The 23,715-nt window shown below is 34.6% G+C and overlaps 1 protein-coding gene across 3 annotated transcripts; it reads right to left on the reverse strand.

Annotated features, from left to right (window-relative positions):
• Window positions 1-1,583: 1,583 nt before the first annotated feature.
• Window positions 1,584-15,015, reverse strand: LOC121264716 (TBC1 domain family member 8B-like). 3 transcript variants are annotated; one of them, XM_041168005.1, is made up of 18 exons: window positions 14,776-15,015; window positions 14,016-14,085; window positions 13,259-13,837; window positions 13,039-13,173; window positions 12,802-12,915; window positions 8,725-8,783; window positions 8,385-8,451; window positions 8,184-8,235; window positions 7,987-8,079; window positions 7,810-7,893; window positions 7,276-7,697; window positions 5,875-5,936; window positions 5,404-5,473; window positions 4,955-5,035; window positions 4,757-4,858; window positions 3,516-3,640; window positions 2,804-2,882; window positions 1,584-2,107 (listed from the first exon to the last, which is right to left on the reverse strand). In XM_041168005.1, exons 1-18 carry the CDS (start codon window positions 14,820-14,822, stop codon window positions 2,000-2,002), a joined length of 2,349 nt encoding a protein of 782 aa, XP_041023939.1. In that variant the 5' UTR covers window positions 14,823-15,015; the 3' UTR covers window positions 1,584-1,999. The 3 variants fall into 3 exon arrangements, with proteins under 3 accessions (XP_041023939.1, XP_041023940.1, XP_041023941.1); XM_041168006.1 differs by lacking the exon at window positions 8,184-8,235 and having other exon boundaries at window positions 7,987-8,050; XM_041168007.1 differs by lacking the exons at window positions 8,385-8,451; window positions 8,725-8,783.
• Window positions 15,016-23,715: the final 8,700 nt, after the last annotated feature.

Genomic DNA, 23,715 nt, shown 5'->3' on the forward strand with positions numbered 1-23,715 from the left:
TTTTCAAATTTACATAACTATCTTTGATTTAAATAGAGTTATAAAATAAATGTAGACTAATTGTAGGTTTATGATTTTCTGCAAAGAATAGGTGAGAGCACGTGTAGCACAAACCTAATTGTGCATATGCAGCACAAAATGTTACTCATCATCTCAACTTTTATCATCATTTCATCATGATATGACATTAGGTGATTAAAAATTATTTATTACATTTCACTTATGAACATCATTGAATAACGCATCATGAGATGATAAGAGAATAATAGAAGTTAAGATAAGAAATAGATTTTTCAAGTCGACATAGAGAGCCTGCAAAGAATTATTGGACATTGGGAGTGAAGTGTACAGACTCGTATTGCGCTGTTTATCTTTGACCGATTGGGAGGTGGGACATTGACCAATTAACTTGGATTTGGATTCTGAAATGAAATGAAATAAAAATTAAAAAAATATCATTAGTATATTATTTTTTAATATTATTATTATTTTAAAATTTATAAAAGTTAAATTGAAATTTGAATTGTTTATTGTATTTTATGTAAAAATTTGAAAAAATTGTAATGATAAGATGAGATGAAACACTTTCCAAATCCAAATAGAACCATAGTCTCATCACGCGCAAAATGTTTCCCATATTTTTATATTGAGAAACGTGCTAGAGTTTATAATGACCTAAACTAGTTGATTGCTAGTCAGAACTCACATTTTCCACCTCTAAAATTGTTGCCATTTTTGTAGATAAAATGGACAAAGCTACCGAAGGAGGAGGAAAACCTACCATCATCTTTAGATTATATATAATAAAAGGCTTTGAAACACCTGTAACTTTAGCATGAAAACTAATCCCCAAAAATATTACTACAGTGGGATCCCCCCACCCTCTGATCACATAAAAATGAACTTTGATTCGGTGGTAGCAAAATATTTCTCTAGTCTTAATAGCACAATAATCTATATATCAGAACTATCTTGGGAAAATTAAAAAAAGCATGGACGAGGGAGCATTTTCCATTTGACCCTACAAGTTCACAGACTAGAGCCACCCTTCTAACTATCAGAGAAGCCAATAATAAGCAAAGGGGAAAAAACAAATTAAAATCAAACTCTTCATTGAGGGAGGTTCCTTCCAAGTCATTGTCATCCAATAAGCTCAACTTACAACTATCTAGGTTAGGATTGAAAACCAACCCCTTGGGGTTCAGTGAGATGGTTGAATTGCGTATCGAATAGACCTCGGTTTGGCCGAAATGAATTTGATCCTAATTACAAAATTTTCTTTCCTTTACTTTTTTTAATTTCTTTTATAGAGATGTAACACATATGCTTTGCGGTAAAGGTTTTGTCTAGAAGTAGAAGTGGATTGGATCCACCTTCCATGCCAACTTGAAATAATCTTTTCCAGCAAGTTTGATCCATCAAACTGATCCTAGGATTCTTGATGTTGATGTGAAAAATATCGCTCTGCTTGCGATTAGTACATTTAATTTTGCGGGTAAGAAATAGCAAGTAAAAGGAAAGCAATGATGCAAGCATTTGAGAAAGATGAAATTTCATTTCTAGGCTGGTGGTGAAATAATTAATGAGTGAATAACAAATGAATTTAATTAATATGCCTAGACTTGGCAGTCAACAAAAGGGGGGTGAAAAGGAAAAAGAAAAATAAATGAACCAATGTATTGTTTAACTGGACTATGGCTCCCTCACCCAGCCACCACCATAAGCATGATACAATAACCGACTTATGTTATATACTACAACCCCATCCCATTCTTATCCGACTGTGTTGATGGATCACTGTACATCAATCCTCATATCAATTATTTTCAAAACAATATAAAAACATATCTAACACAGTGGGATGACATGGGGGAATGCGGGTGTAATACATAATATTTTATAAGTAATGATTTTACAGAACCATCGTGAAGCAAGAGTACCTGGGTAGCACGAGCCAAGTAGAAGAGAGCATTTGCACCAAGTCTACATCATTTCCCCACTAAGTTTCCTGCTCCTCGTTTTTGTTTTCTTTCCCTGAAGAGTTTGAGCCTGTCCCCTCATTCGTGGATTTACTTTCACTAGACTCCTGAGCATTAGATGGTTTACCCTGATAAAGGAATGCGTTTAAGTTTTACAAATTATATGAAGCATGCCTAATTAAGGAGTGTTTTGGATTCAGAGATGTGTTAAGATGGTTTGTGAATAGTAGAATAAAAGTTGAATTGTTTATTATATTTTGTGTGGGAATTTGAAAAAGTTATAATGATGAAATGAGATGAGTTGAAATGAGTTGAGGTGGGCTTTGAATTCAAATGAGGCCCGAAAATATAAAATATTATAGAAATTGAGATGGAGAGGAGGAGATGGGGGAGAGAGACTTTGACAGCTACATCTTTACTATTCTCAAGTGTGATTGAATACAAAATAATGGATCCTATTTATGGAGATAAGATAAGGTAAATGTCTTGATCATAATGAAAATCAAATCAAATGATTTGATAATTATGAAAAATAAAATCAAATTCTTGATTTGCTATTATCTCTAACATTAAGAAGAGCACTGCCTACTGGGAAATTGGAAAACACGAACTGGACTTGGTAACTTAATGCCGTAGTCAGTAAAAAAATAGTTGAATGGAGTATTGACTCTCGTAATTGAAGAAAAAGAAATGCTTGTCAAAATGTCTTATGATCGCTTGGTGAATGTTTTTGAGTAGATCCAGCAAACCCCATTAAACTTGATTACGCAAGATTTGCTTGTCAAACACCAAGAGATCAAGTAGACGAAATTACAAAATTTTACCTTGTTTCTGTCACGCCAACCAAGTCCAAACGACAGTAAACCCACCTTTCTTGTGGGGGTGTCTTGGTTACGCACAGCCCTACAGCAGCAAACTACATTTATAAGGCATCAACATCATCTAGAAGCATATGACCACCAAAGAAACAATTGATTGATGTTCATGTACACAGAAAAAAAAAAAAAAAAAAAAAAAATCCAACTTTAACCCTGATGTTGGAATACAACAAAGAACATGTTTAGCAAACTTAAGGCTAGGCCACATAATGTACGCAAGTCCTAGAGCTCTTAGATAGTTGGAAAGTATTATTATTGCCGTTATTATTACTAGAGAAATGATATTTGCAGTCATCGAGTGCACAAGCGTCACACACTCTTTTTGAAAAAAAGTGAGTAAATACAGAACTCATGAAAAGATTAATTTTTTAATAGTTGACCCAACTTTTTTCCAAAAGGAGTGCTCAGCACTTGTACAACCCATGATTGTATCTAACATTACTCTTATTACTGTTGTTAACCAATAGTTAATAGTTGGCCAGTTTTATAATGATAAGTGCATGTGAAAAGTGTTGGTCATAGTAGTTCTTATTCAGCCCCCAAACTTTTCCTCCATACGTGTGCTTAGAATTAATCATCAACTATCAAAAATCTTGATTACAAGGGATAAAACAGCATGCAGAACTATAAATTTGATGCCAAGAGAATCTTCATATACCCTGGAGAAGATTGTGCTTTAGATTGGCCGGATTCATATTGCAAGGTAGCCTCCAGCATTGATTCTGCAATAACCACCCTCTTCTCTGTCTCAGCGAGAGAAGCCATTGCCTTCTCATATTTTTCCTGTATATGTACCATCACGTAGAGAATAGATTAATCATGACTCATCTAATACAATAATAGCAAGCTGAATATACTCTCTACGTTCCAAAAAAAAGAAATTCCAAAAGAAAAGCTTTCCTCTTTAGAATGTCCAAAAATAATATTTACATTCCAAAAAAGGAAATACCTACTTTAGATTTTTCTAAACTACCTTCATCCTTTTCAAAAAAGAATAATTAAAGACAGAAAGCTCATATTAAAAGCCTTGCTCACTTTGATATATAATGAAAGGTATTTGAGAAAATTAATTGCACTTCCTACTATTCTGTGATAATTATATCATTTAGAAATGTTTATAATTAAATGACTGATCCAATAAAGGATCATATCATTTAGACTAACAATCCTATTTTGGGAAAGAGGGGTAGATGTTTTGCAAGATGTTCAAACTGGTGGTGGTGAAGGAAAAGAAAATGAATAACCATACAGAATGCTCCAGCTATCTCATTAAAATGAACTTCTAGAAATTTAGAGACTAAAAAACCAAATAGTGCATGTTAGAAATACTAAAACAAAAGAAAGAGTTAAAAAAAGTGCACGTCAGAACTCAGCACAATAAACTCCATTCTAGTGAAAAGTAAAAAGTTTGGGCCATGAAGCAAAAAATATTGTCCAACCAAGGTTCATTATCACAGCAACGAAAATGATACTCTAGCAGATTACGAAGCCCCTTGTTCAGTTGAAAATACTGCCTGAATTAGATTTTCATCTCTTTATGTATTAACACAGAGCCTACATACAAAATGGCAGGTTGGACAACAAGTAGGAGTAAAATGTTGTGAACTGAAAACAAAAACTACATGAAATGACCCTGACCAAGATCAAGAATCATTAATTGTAACTGAATAAAGCAATAGGTAGAATTAACGGTGCTCAAATGATTGAACAGTTAGTGTTCAAACATTGATATGGATGGATATAACCATGTGAGGTTGAAATTTTTTTTTTTTTTTTTTTTTTATAAGTAAGAAGCAATTGTATTGATAAAGATAGGCATAGCCCAAGTACAACTTTAGTGTACTTGGTTATAACCTTGGTGAACAGAATGCCTCTCGATGTAAAAGAGAAAGAAAGAACCTGAAGAACATGTACAGCATATCTCTGAGCAGCTGCATCTTGCTCCGCACTTAGTCGAGCATCTTCAGTAACCCTTTGTTCTTGCTCTACTCGCATCAAGACCTATGAAATTCTACAGTAAATAAAAATTGCAACAAGACTCACAGGCAAAGTATAGATCATTCTTTTGTAATTAAAAACATCAGTATTGATTTGAACCTGCAGCATTGCAGCTTCTTGTTCTCTTTTTTCAGAAAGGGCTTGCTTTAGCTCCGCTATCTCTCCCTCCAAATGCTCAACCTGAGAGATCATATGACAAATTTTATACCTTGTAAACAAGTTGGCTGAAAAGAGTTTTTATGGAAGGGGGAACTTATAGCACTTGGAGACTGAGCCAGTTCCCATGTAAAGGAGACAATACAAAACATATTAGATGATAAAATGATCCCATTCTTACATGAAGTTGTTATTTTTCAATTTCATCAGTACTAGATGAATGGATGAAGCAGTAGCAAAAATATAATTTTTTTTTTTTTTATGAGCGAGAAGCAAAAATAATTAAATCATGAACAAGTCCTCTGCAGCATTTGTGTGGTCAATGGATCTACAACACTAATTGGTAGTGACTTGTGATACAAACTACCGCAACAATGATCATCTAAATATACCCTTGCACTCAATTGCCGCCGGTTATCTTGTTTGACCATCTCCATAAGTGCTGTTTCCAGCTCCTCAGCCCTGAAAAAAAGAATAGGAGCCATACATTTAAATTAAATTAGTTCCTTTCACAAGCCAGGTTCAACATCTTCATATATTATTAATAAGTCAATTGATAACCTATAGATTCGCTAGACAACCTTTGAAAAAGTATCAAGAAGGCTAAATGCAATGAAATCCTCATATAAGAAACTCCTAAGCTCTCAAATCTGGGTCCATGAACCTCTTAAATGCAGAAACTAGTTCGTTGGCCTTGGCTAGGCCACCCATAAACCTTGTTTGACCTATGACCATCCAGACTAGATCTTTTACAAGTCAGTCACTCTTACTTCGTCATATTACTAAATAAAATGAGCTGCTTTACTTATTTGATTTGGTCATTGAAAGATACATAAACTACACAGCATATAGGAAGTACTAACCTGAGTACAGCTGCTCTTTTCTCCTCCAGCAACCTGCATAATTCAACCTTCAACCAAACCACCTGCACATAAGCTGTTAATGATTGAAATTTAAAAGGCGTTGCACAGGGATCACTTGTAGTTGTTGTTTGTAACTATTAACAGGTGAATTGCATTAGGCTACGATGGATAAATAAGTAAAGTATTCTTTGAAATAGTGAGTCTTATCAGATAACAATGCATAGCAATTGTCCCTCCAAACAATGCACTCATTATTAATGTAGAAATTCAGTTAAGCAATTGACTTGTGGAAGGAAGCTACAAAAAGATTGGGAACCTATATCAAAGAGGGCAGCAAGTCATAGATGAAATGCTTGAATTGAAGATCAAGAAATAGGCAATTATCCAACAATGTAGCAATTGTCTAGGAAGAATTAACTTTTCAGCAAAAATAAAATATAGTGAATCTCCAAAAATATATCGTACCAAGTATTTAGACCCATTAAAGATCTGGATCTGTAATTGTGGAATAAAGGTTTAATTTGATGGATATGAAGATTACAAGTCATATGATTTAAATGCTCATTGGTTAAAATAATTATGTAGATATATACATAAAAGTTTGTATTTGAAAATAAATCATTCAAAATAAAGATGGCTTATGGTGCTGGTGGATGGTTTATGATGGTGGCTATCTAGTTACAGATGCGACCCCATAGGCTTGACGAAAGAGAGTACTATAATAATGGAAAGTGGCACAGAAAAATCTCTTAAACACTAAAATTATGTTGTCAGGGGGTTGGAGCTTCTTTTTCTTTTCTCTTCATTCTAGAGTTTAAAAATAACCTTCCCCTGGACCGGTAAGTAATGAAATTACTACAGGCAAAAGCCAAAGATAACCTGGTTGATGTAAGGTTTGTATTTGAAAGCTTTTTTCTGTGCTGGTCTTTATCTATAAGCCAACTTTAGATGAGGACAATGGCTTCAATGGTTGGAAAATTACAAAGCGCCTAACAGAAATTATGAAAATCAAACTGCCTCAACCAACTTATATGATCCTCTGTATAATTTAATTATTTTGAGCTGGGTGGAGAAGACTGTTACTGAGAGAGAGAGAGAGAGAGAGAGAGAGAGAGAGAGAGAGAGAGAGAGCTAAACACAATTCCCTTAATATGTTAGAAAAGATTATTGCCAAAGCCACCGTGACTTAGAAATCTAGCAACCCATGTGTTACACAACAAGGACAGTTACTAATACCAGAATAAGTCAAAATGAACAAGGTGCAAGAAGACTAAAATAATCTATTGCACAAGGACCTCAAAAGATTAATAAAGCAACCACAGTGTCCGCCATATTATGGGATTAAAAAATTAAACAGGCACAACATACAGAAAAAATAAATAAAAAGATGGAGAAACCTACCTGTTCTTGAAGATCTGGTAGAGAATCTACATCTGAATCACCACTTAGGCTATTAAGCAACTCATCCAAATTAGAGGAACGTGACCCCAAATGAGATTTATCTGCATCTTCCAGATTATCACTGCCTTCACTGGATTTCTTTTCTTCTACAAGTGATCCAGGATCATGCTTAAAACTATACAGCTTAGATGCAAGCCCTTTGGAGTCCTTTGAAATTCGACCCCCTTTTGATCTTTCCTCCACGATTGCTAGTACAGCTGGTCGATGTTTTTGTCTCAGTTCTTGCAATCTAACCTCAGTCACAGCCACATAACCCATGCAAGCAGTCAACACAAGCTGACTGCTATCAAATGTTGAACCAGCAAGGGATTGCAACAAAGTAATTGCATCTCCGGCATCTTTAGTCGTGACTAATGCAGGACCTACATAAAATCATGTGCAAGAAAATTAAATTGCTTTTAAACCACCAAATCAGCAATAAATACAATTCATCGCACGCGACTTCACACAAATCACAAACAGCCATCCTGGTACCATATAACTCCATTAAAGCAAGTGCTGTTTGAAACAGCATAACACGATTTCCTTCGAAAAGAAGCACATCCCAAACCCGAAAAACTGTAAACAAAGTTACTCATCAGAAGATAAGTGTGTCTTATAACCAAACAGTTCAAAATTCAATCTTGTAAATGCACTCCACATAAACCATACCACTTTCCCAGGGAAGCATATTGACAAAAATGGATAAGAACCAGGGTCCAGATATCCATGCTACCTGCACTCCCAAGTAATCCAGATGATTAACTGCACCAGAGGCATAAGTGGAATAAAAGAACCACCCACACTGCTTCAAGAGATAATAATCACAAAAGAGGATCATCGAAACAGAAAATGTAGAATTGACAAACCCAATTTAGGAAATCTTTCACGCATCAGGTCCTCAAAAACAAGTTGGTCCACCTGATAAAGCACAAGATATTATCTGAATGTAACTTGAAAGAGTTATTGGTAAAAACAGGATCCATCAATGTCCAAATGAGCGTAGAAAATGCTAAATCAGAATTCAATCAAAGATAAATAAAAAAAACTCTGGATGTTGAACTTTACACCTGAGATTCAATCATTTCCTCTGTATAGTAGCCACCAAAATAATCGTCAAGAATGCCTACCAACGTCCTGAAAGATTCCATGCAAATAAAATCAATTCATAGGCTACCCCAGCTATAAGTTTGCCTGTTTGTTAATAGAAATATATTAAAATTTCCTTAATTCAATTATAAGAAAAGGCAAAAGCAAGCAGCAACAGAAAGATTATGCATTTTGACATGAACTCTTAAGAAATCCCATTACATAATTCCCCCCCACACCCCCCCCCCCCAAAAAAAAAAAAAAGCACGGGTTCTGGAGAAATCATTCAAGTTTCATTAAAAAAAAAAAAATCAAACGTACCAAAAGGCATTTTCTTCAGGCATCAAAAGTAAAAGTAAACCAGCAAAGAAATTCATCGCCTGCATGTAAGACAAGTGTTAATAACTTCAAGGGACTTCCAAAGTGTTTCGATGTTACATGAATACTTAAGTGGTTTTTCCCTTCATTTCTTTTCCTTCAGAGTAAATTCAAAATTATTACTTGCATTTTCAAGGGATTAAAATCGCTACCTAGATTTCCAACTCCAACAGAAATACTCCCTCAAGTTTCACAGAATTACAAATCAGTCCTTTCATTAGGCTTCTGTCAAAAACCCTAATAAAATCTGTGCAAACATCACAACCATGCCAAGTTTGCTCACCCAGTCACTTAGGTACATGGCATACCTCACATATATATTGACATTAAAAAATGAAAACGAATAAAACAAATGCAACAGTAAGACTGAAGCTAAAAAGAGAGCCAATGAGCCTTTGACAGAAAATTCTACCATGTCCTTGAGTTTTTTAATATGGATATTAAACCTATTAAAGTCAAAAAAATATCTTTCATTAACACAAAGCTTCACATCAATTCAAGATAGCAAAAGGTTGGCCTAAACAAGGAAATTACTAGTTCTATATTGTTGCAGAATTTATGCCATGCCCGTGATTCTAATTTTTATTTTCAAGGGGAAATCTGAAACATCCAGTTGAGCAACCAAAGAAGGTAAGGGAAGCATATCCAATCAAAAAATATAAAGATCAAGAGAAGACTTTACAAACATGATTCACCACTCTGAAACACAATAAATCAAGAAGATCAAACGAGTTGATGTCCTAAGGGCCAACTGTCATTTTTTTTATAAGTCAAAGATTGTATTCATTCAAATAGAAGAGTAGGCATAGCCTAAGTACATACGAAGTATTCAAGAGAATACACCCAGTTAAGAGGAAGAAATAGATACAAGGAAATAATGGATATCAAGACTATTGAAGTCAATAACTTTTTCCCATAGAAATAATGCATTAAAAAAAGTGATCTCCACACCAAATACCATGCCAAAATTTGATCTTGTAACCACTCCCCACTATAAGTCTAATGCGGCGAGAAAAGACTCCCCATCGCCTTCTAATGTTCTTCCATAGTCCCACCACATAAGCTCCTTGTACCTCAAAGCTCCACACACCCCCCTCCCCCCCCCCCCCCCCCAAAAAAAAAAAAAAAAAAAATCTCCCCCATATTTAAAATTTATCCCCATTTTCTGCAAAGCCTCCCTTTAATTGTTATAGCATCACAACCATTTCCGAAGGAGAGCACAATTATACACGCTCAAGTTACGGATCCCAGACCCTCCATCAGAATTAGGGGTACATACCTTGCCCCATTTGACTAAGTGAGATTTAACCTCATCACCTAATCCACTACAAAGGAAGTCACATTGGACCTTCTCAATGTGATTTGCCACACCAGTAGGTAAGGGAACAAGGATAAAAAGCAAGTAAGCAGATTGGACAAAGTGCTCTTTATTAAGATGGTCCTACCCCCTTTTGACAGGTAAAACCTTTTCCAACTTGCCAACCTATGCTCAATCTTCTCAGACAATTCATCCCATATAGACTTGGCCTCAAAGGTAACTCTCAGGGGGAAGGCCAAGGTACTTCGTCAGCAAGGAAGATATCTTGCATCCCAAAATATTAGCTAAACTCCAGAGATTAAGGACATTCCAGCTGGGACCAACTCAGGCTTGGATAAATTCACCTTTAATCCAAAAACAGCTTCAAAACAAAGGATAAGTGCCCTTAGTGAGCGAATTTGGATTTGCTCCCTTTGGAAAAAAAAAAATCAAAGTATCCTCGACAAACAATAAATGGGAAACTTCGAGAGAGCACCAATTGAGATCTTCTATCGAGAATCCTGAAATAAAACCACCATCATCCATTGCAGAGATTATTCTGCTAGAGACTTCCATTACAATGACAAATAATAAAGGAGACAAATGATCACCCTGCCTTGATCCGCACAAGCTATTGAAGAAGCCAACTAGAGAGTTATTCACCAATACGGAGAACAGAATTGGGGAACCGCAATACATGATTAAAGAACACCATTGTTCCCTGAGTCCACACCTTCCATGAAAGTAATGCAGGATCTCCCAATTGACGCGAACAGCCTTTTCCATATTCAGGTCCACCATATTTTATTATGCCATCCAAACACTCATTGGCAATGAACATTGAATTCAAGATTTTTCTTCCTCTAACAAATGTATTTTGGGGCTTTGCTACAATTCATGAAAGTAATGCAGGATCGCCCAATTGACGTGAACAGCCTTTTCCATGTTCAGCTCGCACTATATACCTGGTCCACCAGATTTTATTATGCTATCCAAACACTCATTGGCAATGAACATCAAATTCAAGATTTTTCTTCCTCTAGCAATGTATTTTGGAGTTTCAATACAATCTTCCCCTAGACCTCACTCAAGCGGATAGCCAGGACTTTCAATCTCATACACCCCATTAACAAGATTAAGGGCATGTTTGAGAAGTGAGATGAGAATTCTGTGAATAGTGAAGTGGTTTGAGTTAAAATGTTTTATTGGGTTTTGGAAAAGGAGAGAGAGAGAGAGAGAGAGAGAGTTGAATAAAAATATTATAAAGTTAAAATATTATTATAATAGAATTTTTTAATATTATTTTGTTTTGAAATTTGAAAAAGTAATATTGTTTTTTGTGTTCTGTTTGGAAGTTTGAAAAAGTTATAATGATTAAGTAATGATTAGATAAAAAATTAAAGTTTTGAAATTTAAAAGTGTTCTGTGTTTGAGTGATGTTTTGGAAGGAAATTATGAGAAGTTTTGAAATGAAATGAGATCATCTCACTTCCCAAACAAGCCCTAATAGGGCGATAGTCCTCAACATTCCAAGGCCCAGCTTTTTTGGGGATGAGAGCATTAAGGGTGTCATTGATACTTTTCTCAAACCCCGCAACCAAGATGAATTCTCAGAAAACCTTCAAAAATATCATCCTCCACCTAGGGGTGTCAACTCGTATCAGGTCAATCAGGATTGTTTTGGGTTGTTAGGGTTCTTCGGGTCATCAATTAGCCAACCCAAACTCAACCCGAATAACAAAATGTGTCAATCAAGTCCTAGCTAAACCCCTTCAATACCTCCACAATCCAACAAGATTGGGAAATGATATGAACATAGCCAAGAGTCTTTTTTGACATAGCTCTGGATCATGCACCTCCCAAGTAATAGAAATTAAAAATCTATCCAAGCTAGACCAAGCCCAATTGTCTGAATATGTGTATGCCCCACCCATACGAGGAATATACATGAGGTCCCATTCAAATATAAAATCAAAGAACTCCACCATGGCAATTATTGGCCTCATTCAATCCCCAAAGATTCCAAGATCCGATATTAGGCTTTATATTGAGGTAGAAGCCACCGAAGCGGCTCTCTCTTTGAACTTACCTCAACTCGAACAACCAACTTCTTTCACATCATAATTGATTCTCTAGGTCAATTGCTTTAGCTCTGTACTGCTTTTTGAGCCTGATTTTATTACAAGGAGTTGTCCTGCCTCAAGGGCAGTGAGTAGTGCTGTGAATTGGTTCTCAAAACCAACACAAGAAATCCCAACACGTTGCTGGATTTCTTTCATCTTCTGTAATACCCAATTCGAAGACGAAATCCCAAAAGGAACAAATTCCTTATGTAACTATGTAATTTAGTTTGGTGAATTTTATGGACTACTTAAAGATGTTTGAGCCTCACCATAACCCCAGATCAGAACCTTTGTTCATGGAGGTTCTCTACATTGTAGATCACCATTTATACAACACTTACATAAAGTAAATGAAACAAAGCAAGGGAGATTGGAACTGAAAATTAGAAGAGAGAGAGAGAGAGTTTTTCTAAAAGAAAAGTACGAATCAAGAAGGGGCTCTGGGAAAAAATTTTCAAAAAATAGGCAACTGCAATGGAGCTTGGGATTTAGGTTTTACTTTGCCCCATGGAAAGTTTATGCAAACTTGGGTGCACTAAGAGGAAGTACTTCATATAATAGGTAAATTCACAAAGTAGGAACTCGAAGGAACCCAATTACCTGACAATACCCAACAGAGGGGTTATGTCGAGCATATGCTAGAAGCACACGCCTCAAGGAATCCCTACCATTTTCATCCAAAGCAGGATGTCCTGGGAATGTCCGTGGTATGTCCTACAAACAGAAAATAAAAGTTAGTATAGGGAGATACCCAAATTACAATACAAAGCAAAAGATGTAGCACCTACAAAATGAAAACACTGAACGATAAAGTCCAAGGCGCATGCATCTAATGACCTTCTCAATCTGCCTTTTCCATTTCTTGGGTACACCAGATGACTCATCATGATCTTTGCTTTCACCATGGTCCAGCAAATCCTGGTAATATCTCTCCACCCGTCGTACCTTCACACCTACAAAGGCTTGCCAAACCTGTAATGGAAATATTGTACAGGCGCTGCAATTCTTCACAAGCATAATTATGGATAATAAATGAACTTAACAGTGTTAACCACACCTCTCCCCTGAGATCCTTCGGTACTCCCCCACGGACAAGGGACTCTAATTCTTCCATCCAAGGAAATAACTGTTTGGGAGAGACCTCATCAAATGCTGCATTTTCTAATGACACAGCATTCACATTATCATCCAATGTCTTATTAACACCCTCCAATTCCTCTTCAGAAGCCCCTCCTGAGGGTTCTGTCTCTTCTATAGGCGGAAGATTGCCCCCACTTAAATTTTCTCGCTCATCTATCGTATTCTTCCTCTTCCGTACTCGGAAAGTCATCATATGTTCAATGGCGCCAAGGGATGGTTTTATTTGAGTCCAGGTTTGGACCTTATGGGTTTTTGTTTCTTTTGAAATAGGCGCCCCTTCTTTGGGATCACTTTCTTTCGAACCATCAGAGATAGAATTCCTGCCACTTGAAGCATCAACTTCGTTGATCCCCTCAGAAATGGTCTCTGCTTTGCACTCAGTAGCATCAGCCTGTAATGTTTCTTTAGGTTCCTCCTCAGAAGAGCACGGTTGAGGAGATTGTGCTAGCTGTTCAAGGAAGTCTTTCCATTTATCCGATCTTTCACCTTCCTCCTCCTGGTACCACACAATTATTTTCAGATAAAGAGACAATTACTTTTTCACATGTTTGACTTTGCACGTGCCTCTACTAGTAAGGATTTATAGATAAGGAGAGCATATAACAGTTTCAGAGAAGGGTGTAGTTGAGCCTCTGCTAGCTAGTATTAGAAAGAAAAACTTTGATGGTAGATACCTTGTAGATATTAGCGTACTCTATATATCTTTGGGCGTGTTGAGGTCTCAGAGCAAACCCGTAAGCATCCCTGTTGACAAAAACGTTTTGGTTTTTCTTATATACACAATCTCCACAATCCCAACCTTAAGCTATAAAATTAAACGTAAAAAAGATAAATAAATAAACAAGGGTTCAACATTACAGACGCCATGAATTATGAAAGAGGGCCAGTGAAAAACAAGATCCAAAAGTTTGATGATCATGCAAAAGTAAAACTGCACAAAAAGAATCATAAGAGCGGCCAATTTAACTACTTACCTGGAATCAACTCCCAACTTACGTTTACTCACAAAGGACAACAACATACTTCAAAAGTACTTGCAGTTCTACCGCCCATAGCTTTCATTTGCTTTACACCAAACTAAGCATACTATGGCCTCGTATCACAGTTACACACTTCACAGCTATTTAATTAATATCCACCATGCCTATCACTCTAGTCCATTCTAATTTGCTCAAAACCCCAAAAAGTTACTTCAAATATAATTCTATTAAAGACAAAAAACCTCTGGATCAAGAAGAACGTGATCATCGCGAAATATCGTTATGGAAAAAAGATGATAATCGAGAGTGATCGCATCAGAGAGAGTAGCATCTAAGACAAAGAATCTGTCAAATTTTGTTCAAATAATGCGAGGAAATCTGGGGTTTAAGGACGCGTGGAGAGACGAGAAGCTGAAAAGTGAGCGGCAGATATGCATGTGCGAAAGTATTATACCTCCTGGGCTCGAGGATGTGGATGAAACTGAAGTTAAGCTCCGTCATCCTCGGGTGGTGAACCTGAGAGAGGGAGAGAGAGATTAGGGTTTGGGCCGCTTGATACGGAGGATCTAAAGGCTGCTCCTTTGACTTTCTGCTAACTGCAACGAACTTTTCAGTCCTTTCTTTCTCTGCCCGGCTCGGGGTACCGGTTCACTGTAGATTTCAAATCCGAGCTTGTTCTGTCGTTTCAGGTGGGGGCTGTTGCTCACGTGCTACCTTCCAGGGATGTTAATGACAGACCGGATGGGATGCGGATACAGCATTGATCAAAAATTTAACTAAATGTAAAATATGATAAATTTTATTATAAAAGAATTATATTATATTAGCTAAAATGATATGTGTAAAATTTTAAGTTACAGTAAATATATATATTTTTTTAAATTTAAAAGATTACTATTTACTTATCAAATATATTTTTTATTTATTTTTAATCTATAAATATCTTTTTTATTTATGTTTAATCTCCAACCGTCTTGTAATAATAATGTAATAATCAAATTAAATTATAAATTAACACATGATTATTGTAATTATAAAATATAAAAAAATAAAAATATTATTATTAAAAAATATTATTATATTATTATTTTGATGAATTCAATAGCTAATCTAATGTAGAATTATGGATAAGGAAGTTTTAGATATATATAAAACATGTATTTTTCATCAAAATTTAAAGATAAATTTGATAAGTCCAATAATAGTACTCTTACCCAACTTGTAAAATTTAGGACAGGTTTGGGTTGAGAGGCGAGTTGAAATCAATGATCTCACTTTTATTTATAATTATTCATAAATTTTAATTTATAAATTTTATTACTATTTATAAATCATTTCAACTCATCGTATCTCATCCCTGAATTTAAATAGGGCCTAAAATATTGTAAGATAAATAAATTCGTAGATGGAAAATATTTACCTAACATGGAAAATATATGAGAATTTAATATTTTATCTAATAGACTCCTAGATGTAGTGGGATCAATTTTATATTTTTTTTTTCTAAATTTAAAAATTTGAAAAATTTAGGTTATGTTTGGGTAGTAAATCATTACTATTTACTATTATTTAATATTTTATCATTATTTTTTTCTACTTGTTACTATTATTGAATATTTTATCATTATTATTTCATTATTATTCACATATCATATAAGATCACCTCAGTACCTATACCCTTAGTCTCGACAGTTGACACAATCTCACTAACTACATTAGTAAGGACGTAAGATGAGTATAGGTTTATCATATTTATTTGTGAGGGACTAATTATAAGGTAACTCAAGATCAACTTATCATAAATTGATATATAAATAAAGATTAAGCTAGGAATATTGGGTATCTCTATCAGGGCCGGCTCTCCCATAAGACGAGTTAGGTGGTTGCCTAAAGCCCCACAGTGGAAGAAGGCCTCAAAAAATATTAAAAAAATAATTAAGTAAAAAAATTAAAAAAAAAATTATCTATACTAAACAAAGAAATTAAAAACTCATGTCTAAAATAAACAAGCCAACAGTAAAAAAAAAATGCTAACAATTATAAAAAGAAAATATAAATTTTTATTTAATTATAGACTCTGCAACTTTCCTTAGGAAAGCCAAAACTCACAATAATAACTGTAATTTAATGGTTCCAATCTACCTCTGTGAAATCCAAAAAAATCCAATGGAACATCTCAAAAACTCTACTTTTATACCTGAAGACAACAAATCTTATTTTATAGCTTTTGTATTCCATTCTCCATTCTTTGATCTCTCTCTTGCATCCATGCCCATCTTGCTCGTATGCACTGGCAGCCTCTTCATTGTCTCCAATCGCACCGTCAAACATTGTGCAGCTTTGCTGTGTAACTTGTGTTTTGGAAGGTAAATGAAGCTGAATCGCTAATTAATCTGAGGCTTGAGTTGTCGTTTCATGTTTGTATATAAAGTGAAGTTTTTGTTTTATATATATATATATATATATATATATGTGGCAATAAAAGAGCCACGCCATTACTGCTTGGAAGACTTTTCCAGAACATCGATGGGACCATGTCCCTTGGTTATTTTTTTTTTCTTTCTTCTTCAAGTCTAAAGTCTTAATCGATGCTTTCACAATTTGCATGACCAACTAGTTAATGAAGGAACCGATGACTGGAAAAATCTTAGTGCTAAGTATAAAAGACATGAAACAACCAACGAGCATATTACTAATATTACTGTTTGGCTTGATTTAAAAATGAGATTGTTAAGAAATAAAGCAATTGACAAAAAAGTCCAAGAATAAATTAACAAAGAAAAATATCATTGGAAAAAAGTGTTATTAAGAATTGCTGCTGTAGTAAAAACCATTGTTAAAATAATCTACCATTTCGAGGACAAAATGAAAAGATCTACAAAGAAAATAATGAAAATTTTTTAAGTCTAATTGAAATTATTTCTGAGTTTGATCCAGTAATGGAAGAACACATTTGACTTATTCAAGATGGTGAAATTCATAATCATTATCTTGAGCATAATATACAAAATGAATTAATATACTTGCTAGCAACTGAAATTAAAAGCCATATTATTAAAAAAATAAATGAAGTAAAATATTTTGCAATTATACTTGATTGTACCCCAATGCAAGTCATCAAGAACAAATGTCTCTCATACTAAGATGTGTTAATATTTCAACAAGTCCAATAAAAATAGATGAACATTTTTTAGAATTCATTAAAGTAGATCATACAAGTGGAAAATGTATTCTCAATGAATTATTAGATGCAATAAAAAGTCTTGAACTTGATATCAATAATGTTCAAGGACAAAGTTATGATAATGAGTCTAATATAAAAGGGAAAAAGCAAGGGGTGCAAAGAAGATTGCTTGATATTTATTCTTTGTTTTCTTCATCAACAAAGCGATGGAAAATTTTACAAGATAATATGTCAATTCTAACTCTTAAGCCACTCTCACAAACACGTTGGGAAAGTCGAATTGAAAGTATCAAAACAATAAAATTCCAAACTCTACAAATAAGAGAAGTTTTATTGCAACTAGCAAAAATAACTGAAGATCCTAAAACAAAAAATGAAGCTAATTGTTTAGTAGCATATGGAATTGAGAACTTTGAATTCATATTATGCATGACCATATGGTATGATATATTATTTGCAGTCAATACTATAAGTAAAAGTCTGCAATCCAAATATATGCATATAGATGTTGCCATTGATCAGTTAAAAAGTCTTATTGCTTTTTTTCAAGATTATAGAGAAAATGGATTTAAATCTGCTATGATTCCATCGAAAGAGATTGCAATTAGTATGGAAATAGAACCTGTATTTAGAGCAAAACGAATAATTCATAGAAAAAAACAGTTTGATAAAAATGTCAATGAAGAGACAACACAATCTGCTGAAAAATCTTTTAGAATTAATTATTTCTTATTTATAGTAGATCAAACAATTTCTTCAATTCAAAACAAATTTGAACAATTTCAAATATATGAAAATATTTTTGGTTTTCTATTTAATATCAAGAAATTGAAATCACTTGACGATGGTAGTTTGCAAAAAAATTGTCTTAGTCTTGAAAGCTTTTTGAAATATGATATTGATGGTTTAGATTTATTTTCTGAACTAAAAGTTTTAAAAGAGATTTTACCAGTAGTAGAAAGCACTCCTATTGATATATTAAATTATATAAAAAGACTTGATTCTTTTTCAAATGCATGTATCGCTTACAGAATTTTATTGACAATACCTATTACTGTTGCTTCTGCAGAAAGAAGCTTTTCAAAATTAAAATTGATAAAATCTTATCTAAAATCAACAATGTTGCGGAAAATATTAAATAGACTAACCATATTATCAATTGAGAAGGAGATATTAGAAGAACTTGAATATAAAAATTTAATTAGTAATTTTGCATCTCAAAAAGCAAGAAGAATAATTTTTAAATAAAAATATATTTAGATATAACTTAATTAATTTGATATAAGAAAAATGTCCCATTTTAACTTATTGCATTAGACCTCAAAATCTATTGAGCTGGCCCTAATATCTATTCTATTCATATTTAATAATTACATTTTGAGAAAAGATATTTGTAGCCGTAATTTGTGCAACCGTCGTATAATCGTTTTGAAAAAAATGAATAAAACATGTGACCCATATAAAAAAAATATTTTTTAACAGTGGACCCCAATTTTTCAAAGCGATTAAGGGGCGTTTACACACTTCACAGTTGTATATAGAATTACTCAGTTATAAAGAAGAGAAATTATATTTGCAGTCGTGGAATGGGCAAGCGTCACGCAATCACTTCTAAAAAGTGAGTAAATACAGGATCCACATGATAAAAAATTAATTTTTTTAATAGTAGGAACAGCTCTTTTTCAAAATGACTACGTATCGCTTGCGCATTCCACGACTGTATATAGTATTACTCTATAAAGAAATCCCAAAACAAGCTCTATTGAAAGCAAGCAAGGCCTATTCTAATTAGATTTATATCATGATCAAGCAAAAAAAAAAATTTTTGATAAGTAATAGATTATATTAATAAGAATATGCATAGCCTGAGTTCATGGGAGTATACCAGACTTAACACCTAGTTAGGGGGGAAATAGAAACAAGAAAATCGTGAAGATCTAGGCCATTGAAATCTACAACTTTAACCCAAAAAAAAAAAACTTTTAACAAAGAACATTCTAATCTTTTCTAATGACCGCTCCTTATCTTCAAAATTCGAATCATTTCACTCCTTCCATAGACATCATAGAAACCATCTTCCACAACTGTGATTTGTGGAATACCGTTTAGATTATTCTAGTTGGCTAGAAACTTGACCACGGTAGCAGGCATAATTCAGGCTAACTCCAATCTTTTAAAGACATCGTCCTATAACACCCTAGCGACCACAATGCAATAAAAGATTATCTACAATCTTGTCATTCTTTCTGCATATATAGCACCATTTCACAACAATTACCCGAAAATTTCATAAGTTATTTATAGTCAAAACCTTGCCCAAAGAAGTTGTTTTAGCGAAAACACCGTCTTGAGATGTGCCTTATTTCTCCAAATACTTCTCCATGGAAGGTGATTGTGTTGTGAATTTTTGAATGTTTTATAAAATGAGCAAACAGAAAAAGAACCTTTTCTAGCGGGTATCCACCCTAACTTATCAGTTCCTTGAGTTCTCACTCTCACAGCGTACAAGAATATGAAGAAATCAGTAAAGCTGCCAATTTCCCAATCATGGACCACCATCATAAATTTCACGTTCCATTGGATTGAACCACTATATATCTCTATTAGTTCCACTATTGATGCTTCATTTTCACACAATCTTGAAAACTATTGAGAATCTGTACATAAGGGATCTCTCTCCACGCCATAAATCATACTAGAATTTTACTCTAGATATGTTTTCCATATTGAGCAAAAAATCTCAAGCTCTTCAAATGTGCTTCCAAACTCTCACTCTATAGATCGCTTGGGCTCCACACCTCCCATATATGCCCATACTTGAAATCAGTTACCAACTTCCATAAAGTTTCAATCTCCATGTTATACCGTCATAACCATTTTCCAAGAAGTACCTGATGAAATACCCTTAAATTTCTAATTCCCAACCGGCTCCAAAGGAAATCACAAGTTTCTCAATTCGGATTGCCACATTCGCTGGAATTGAGAACAAAGATAATAAATAAGTTGGTAAATTAGACAAAGTGTTCTTGATTAATGTGGTCCTACCATCTTTTGACAAATATAATGTCTTCCAACCTGCCAATCGACATTCGATCTTCTCTATTACTTCATCCCATATAATTTTACCAAACAAAATATCAAAGTATCATCTGCAAACAATAAAGAATAAATGTTAAGAGTACCACGATTGATGTCACCAACAGAAAACCCAACCATAAAGCCACATTCAACATAGCAGACATCATTTTACTAAGCACCTCCATAACAATGACTAAAAGAAACAGGGATAAAGGATTCCCTTGCCTTATATCATGAGAGCTATTGAAGAAGACAATTGGACTACAATCATCAAAACTGAAAATCTCATTGTAAAGACGCAATATCGAATCCAAGAGCACAATCTCTCTCCAAATTCACACCTCCCAAGCAAGTATATTAGGAAGTCTCATTTAACATGATCATAAGCCTTTTTCATATCCTATTTGCATAAAATACTCAAATCACTTAGTTCACTTAGTTTCAATCTACTATTTAAACATTCATTGGCTATTAGTACTGGATCCAATATTTGTCTTCCCTTATAAATTCATTTTGGGGTTTTGAAATAACCCTCCCCAAGACCTCCTTTAACTATGATAGTCCTCTCGATACCTTATTAGAGCTTTGTATATAGTGGCCAGTTTCAAAGGTAACTAAGGAGTTAGAGTTTAGTTGTAAGTTTGTGCAGTAGTTTTTGTTGTCTAATCCCCCCGATAGGGACTTTGGGGGGTAGCAATCATTTCTAATATGTAACCAATAAGCTATGAGTTTAGTAGTAAGTAGTATGAGTAAGACTAGGAGTTCTAATATGCCTTAATAGGGTGTTTAAGCATGCTCTAAAGGTACTTCCATCTTATTTGGCTTTAGCTTGAGCCAAATAAGACTGAACTCCGCCCTTCCCCTAACATAGTAAGGCAATGAGAACTTACTTTTCTCCCCGGGCAGGAGCAGGAAGACCAAAAGTTGACCCTTACTTATTAAAGAAGACCGGACATTGATGCACGTGTGTCACCTAGGGCATAATCAAATGTAGGATCGAACGAAGGACTTGCTAGACAATTGGACGATGGAACCTACCTGATATCTTAAACCTATTGTTCCTACTTGATCTAAACAACCTTTTGCGAGGAAATTCTACTTCTCATTCACCAAACTAACATGTCGAAAATCCTTAACATCCAAAGCTCCAACCTTCTTGGAAATAAGTGCAATAAAAGTGGCATTGAGGTTTTTCTCAAACTTTCCAAATGAGTAAAATTCCTAGAAAACCTTATTCAAATCATCATTCACCACCTCTCAATAGGATTGAAAGAAACCCATCAAAAAATCATATGGACTAGGTGTTTTGTCTGGCCATCCATCTCACTACTTCACGAACCTCTATCCCATTGAAGGGCCTCTCCAACCGGTCAACACTTTGCTACTAAATGGTCTCAAAATCAAGCTTTAGCAACAACATGCTTCTTAATTACTATAAATTCTGTGGAAACAAATCCATCAATGTTGAACATCTCAATGTGTTAGTCCGCCTATGTGAGTTGACCACTTTATAGAAAAACTTCTTACACTGATCTCCTTCTTTCAACTATAGTGTCCAAGATTTTTGGCGCCATGAAATCTCCTCCAATAAGGTAACCCTCAATGTAAGTGATGCTATCATAAAATAAAAAAAATAAAAAACCCCTTAATGGAAGTGATGCTATCAAGTTAAAATAAAAAACCTCAATGCAAGTGATGCTATCATCGTCAAACTGAAATTCCCACTCTGTCCATATCAAAAGTACTCAACATATGCCTTGGAAGATGGGAGAGGGATAGAAAACAACTTGTATTACCTTGAGCACCATAGTTGGCAAGGCTATCTGCTAGTGCGTTTACTTCTATATATATGGCAGTGAAACATGGAGAAAGGGAACTGAGCTTTGACTTGTTACATTCTAAAGATCATAAAACTTCCAAGAAGGTTGAGAAACATTGTGAAGCCAATTCACTATTACCATAGACTTTGATTCAATGATAAGCTCTTAGACACATTGCTGGCAGCATAAGAGTAAAGCACACTTTAGGGCTAATAATTTAGCAAGAACAATGGTTCCGATACCCAAGTGGGAGGAGAAACCAATAATAAAAGAACCTGCTTGGCCCTCATGAATCCTCAAGCATATTTGGACAACCATTGCCGTCTCTTCCTCTAAACGCAGTAACTGGGAGATGATCGCGGAAACAGGTAGTTCTTCCTACCCCGAACCTTTCGGCCCTCAAATGAATCCTTTAATATGTTTGGTTTTAAATGGTTCTAAAATAAAAAATGAAATAACTTTAAATCCAAACAAATTTAAACACCAAAAAAAGGTACAATTGACCATAACATTTACAGAGCAGTGACTCACTCGTATTGTAAACTGCACTGTTACTAGACACTTTGGAGTTTGTTTGGGTATTGGTGGGCACATGGTTTTGCAAGAAGTCTTTTGTATGTATATCATTAGGTGTCCTATATACTTGTACCATATCATTGATCTTTCATGGTTAATTTGCAAACAGAACTTCTAAATTGTTTTAATCTGACACAATAGCATGTAGGGTGCATCATTCACAGACTTGTAAATAGAGTTTTTCTGTCTTTACATACTCTTTAGTGGCTAGAAACACCCATATGTGGTTGCTGGGATTCTCCACTGAAATGATATTATAATTTTTCCATTTCACAAAGAGGTTTTTGGTGCGTTCTCCTCAAAACCATCAGTTCAACAAGGCAGCTTGAGTAAAAAACACAACCGAATCGGCCACAACTAGAAGGAACCCTAGTCATCTTTGTTGCCTAGAACTAGAAGGAACCCATTAATTAGCAATGTCTGTGCTAGAGTTCAAAACCATCATGGATATCATGCTTTTCTGATTTGATACTAATATTTCAACTTGTCTACGATAACTTGAAGACTTTGATAACTTGAAATCTCAGACTAGATCACCTGTTGAGCTCTCTCTCTATTGATCGATTTAACAGTTTAACTTAACAACTTTTTAATCTTTTGGCTGTGTTTTTTTTTTTTTTTTCTCTCGACCAGAAGTGATCAATGTCCCATATTCGCATCTAAATCAATTAATGGTCGACGGCATCGCATCGGTAGTCAATCCCAGGTTGATAGTGTCAATATTCCAGTAGACAAA

This window comes from Juglans microcarpa x Juglans regia, chromosome 5D (assembly GCF_004785595.1).
Source record: "Juglans microcarpa x Juglans regia isolate MS1-56 chromosome 5D, Jm3101_v1.0, whole genome shotgun sequence".
Taxonomy (NCBI): Eukaryota; Viridiplantae; Streptophyta; class Magnoliopsida; order Fagales; family Juglandaceae; genus Juglans; species Juglans microcarpa x Juglans regia.

What these genes read in the sequence shown, in the direction of transcription:
- LOC121264716 (XM_041168005.1), bottom strand. Translation starts at nt 14,822, where the DNA reads ATGACGGAGCTTAACTTCAGTTTCATCCACATCCTCGAGCCCAGGAG. An exon ending in CGAAGGATCTCAGGGGAGAG is followed by an intron (nt 13,174 to 13,258) that starts GTGTGGTTAACA and finishes TTTCCATTACAG; the next exon opens with GTTTGGCAAGCCTTTGTAGG. An exon ending in AAGAAGCTGCAATGCTGCAG is followed by an intron (nt 4,859 to 4,954) that starts GTTCAAATCAAT and finishes AGAATTTCATAG; the next exon opens with GTCTTGATGCGAGTAGAGCA.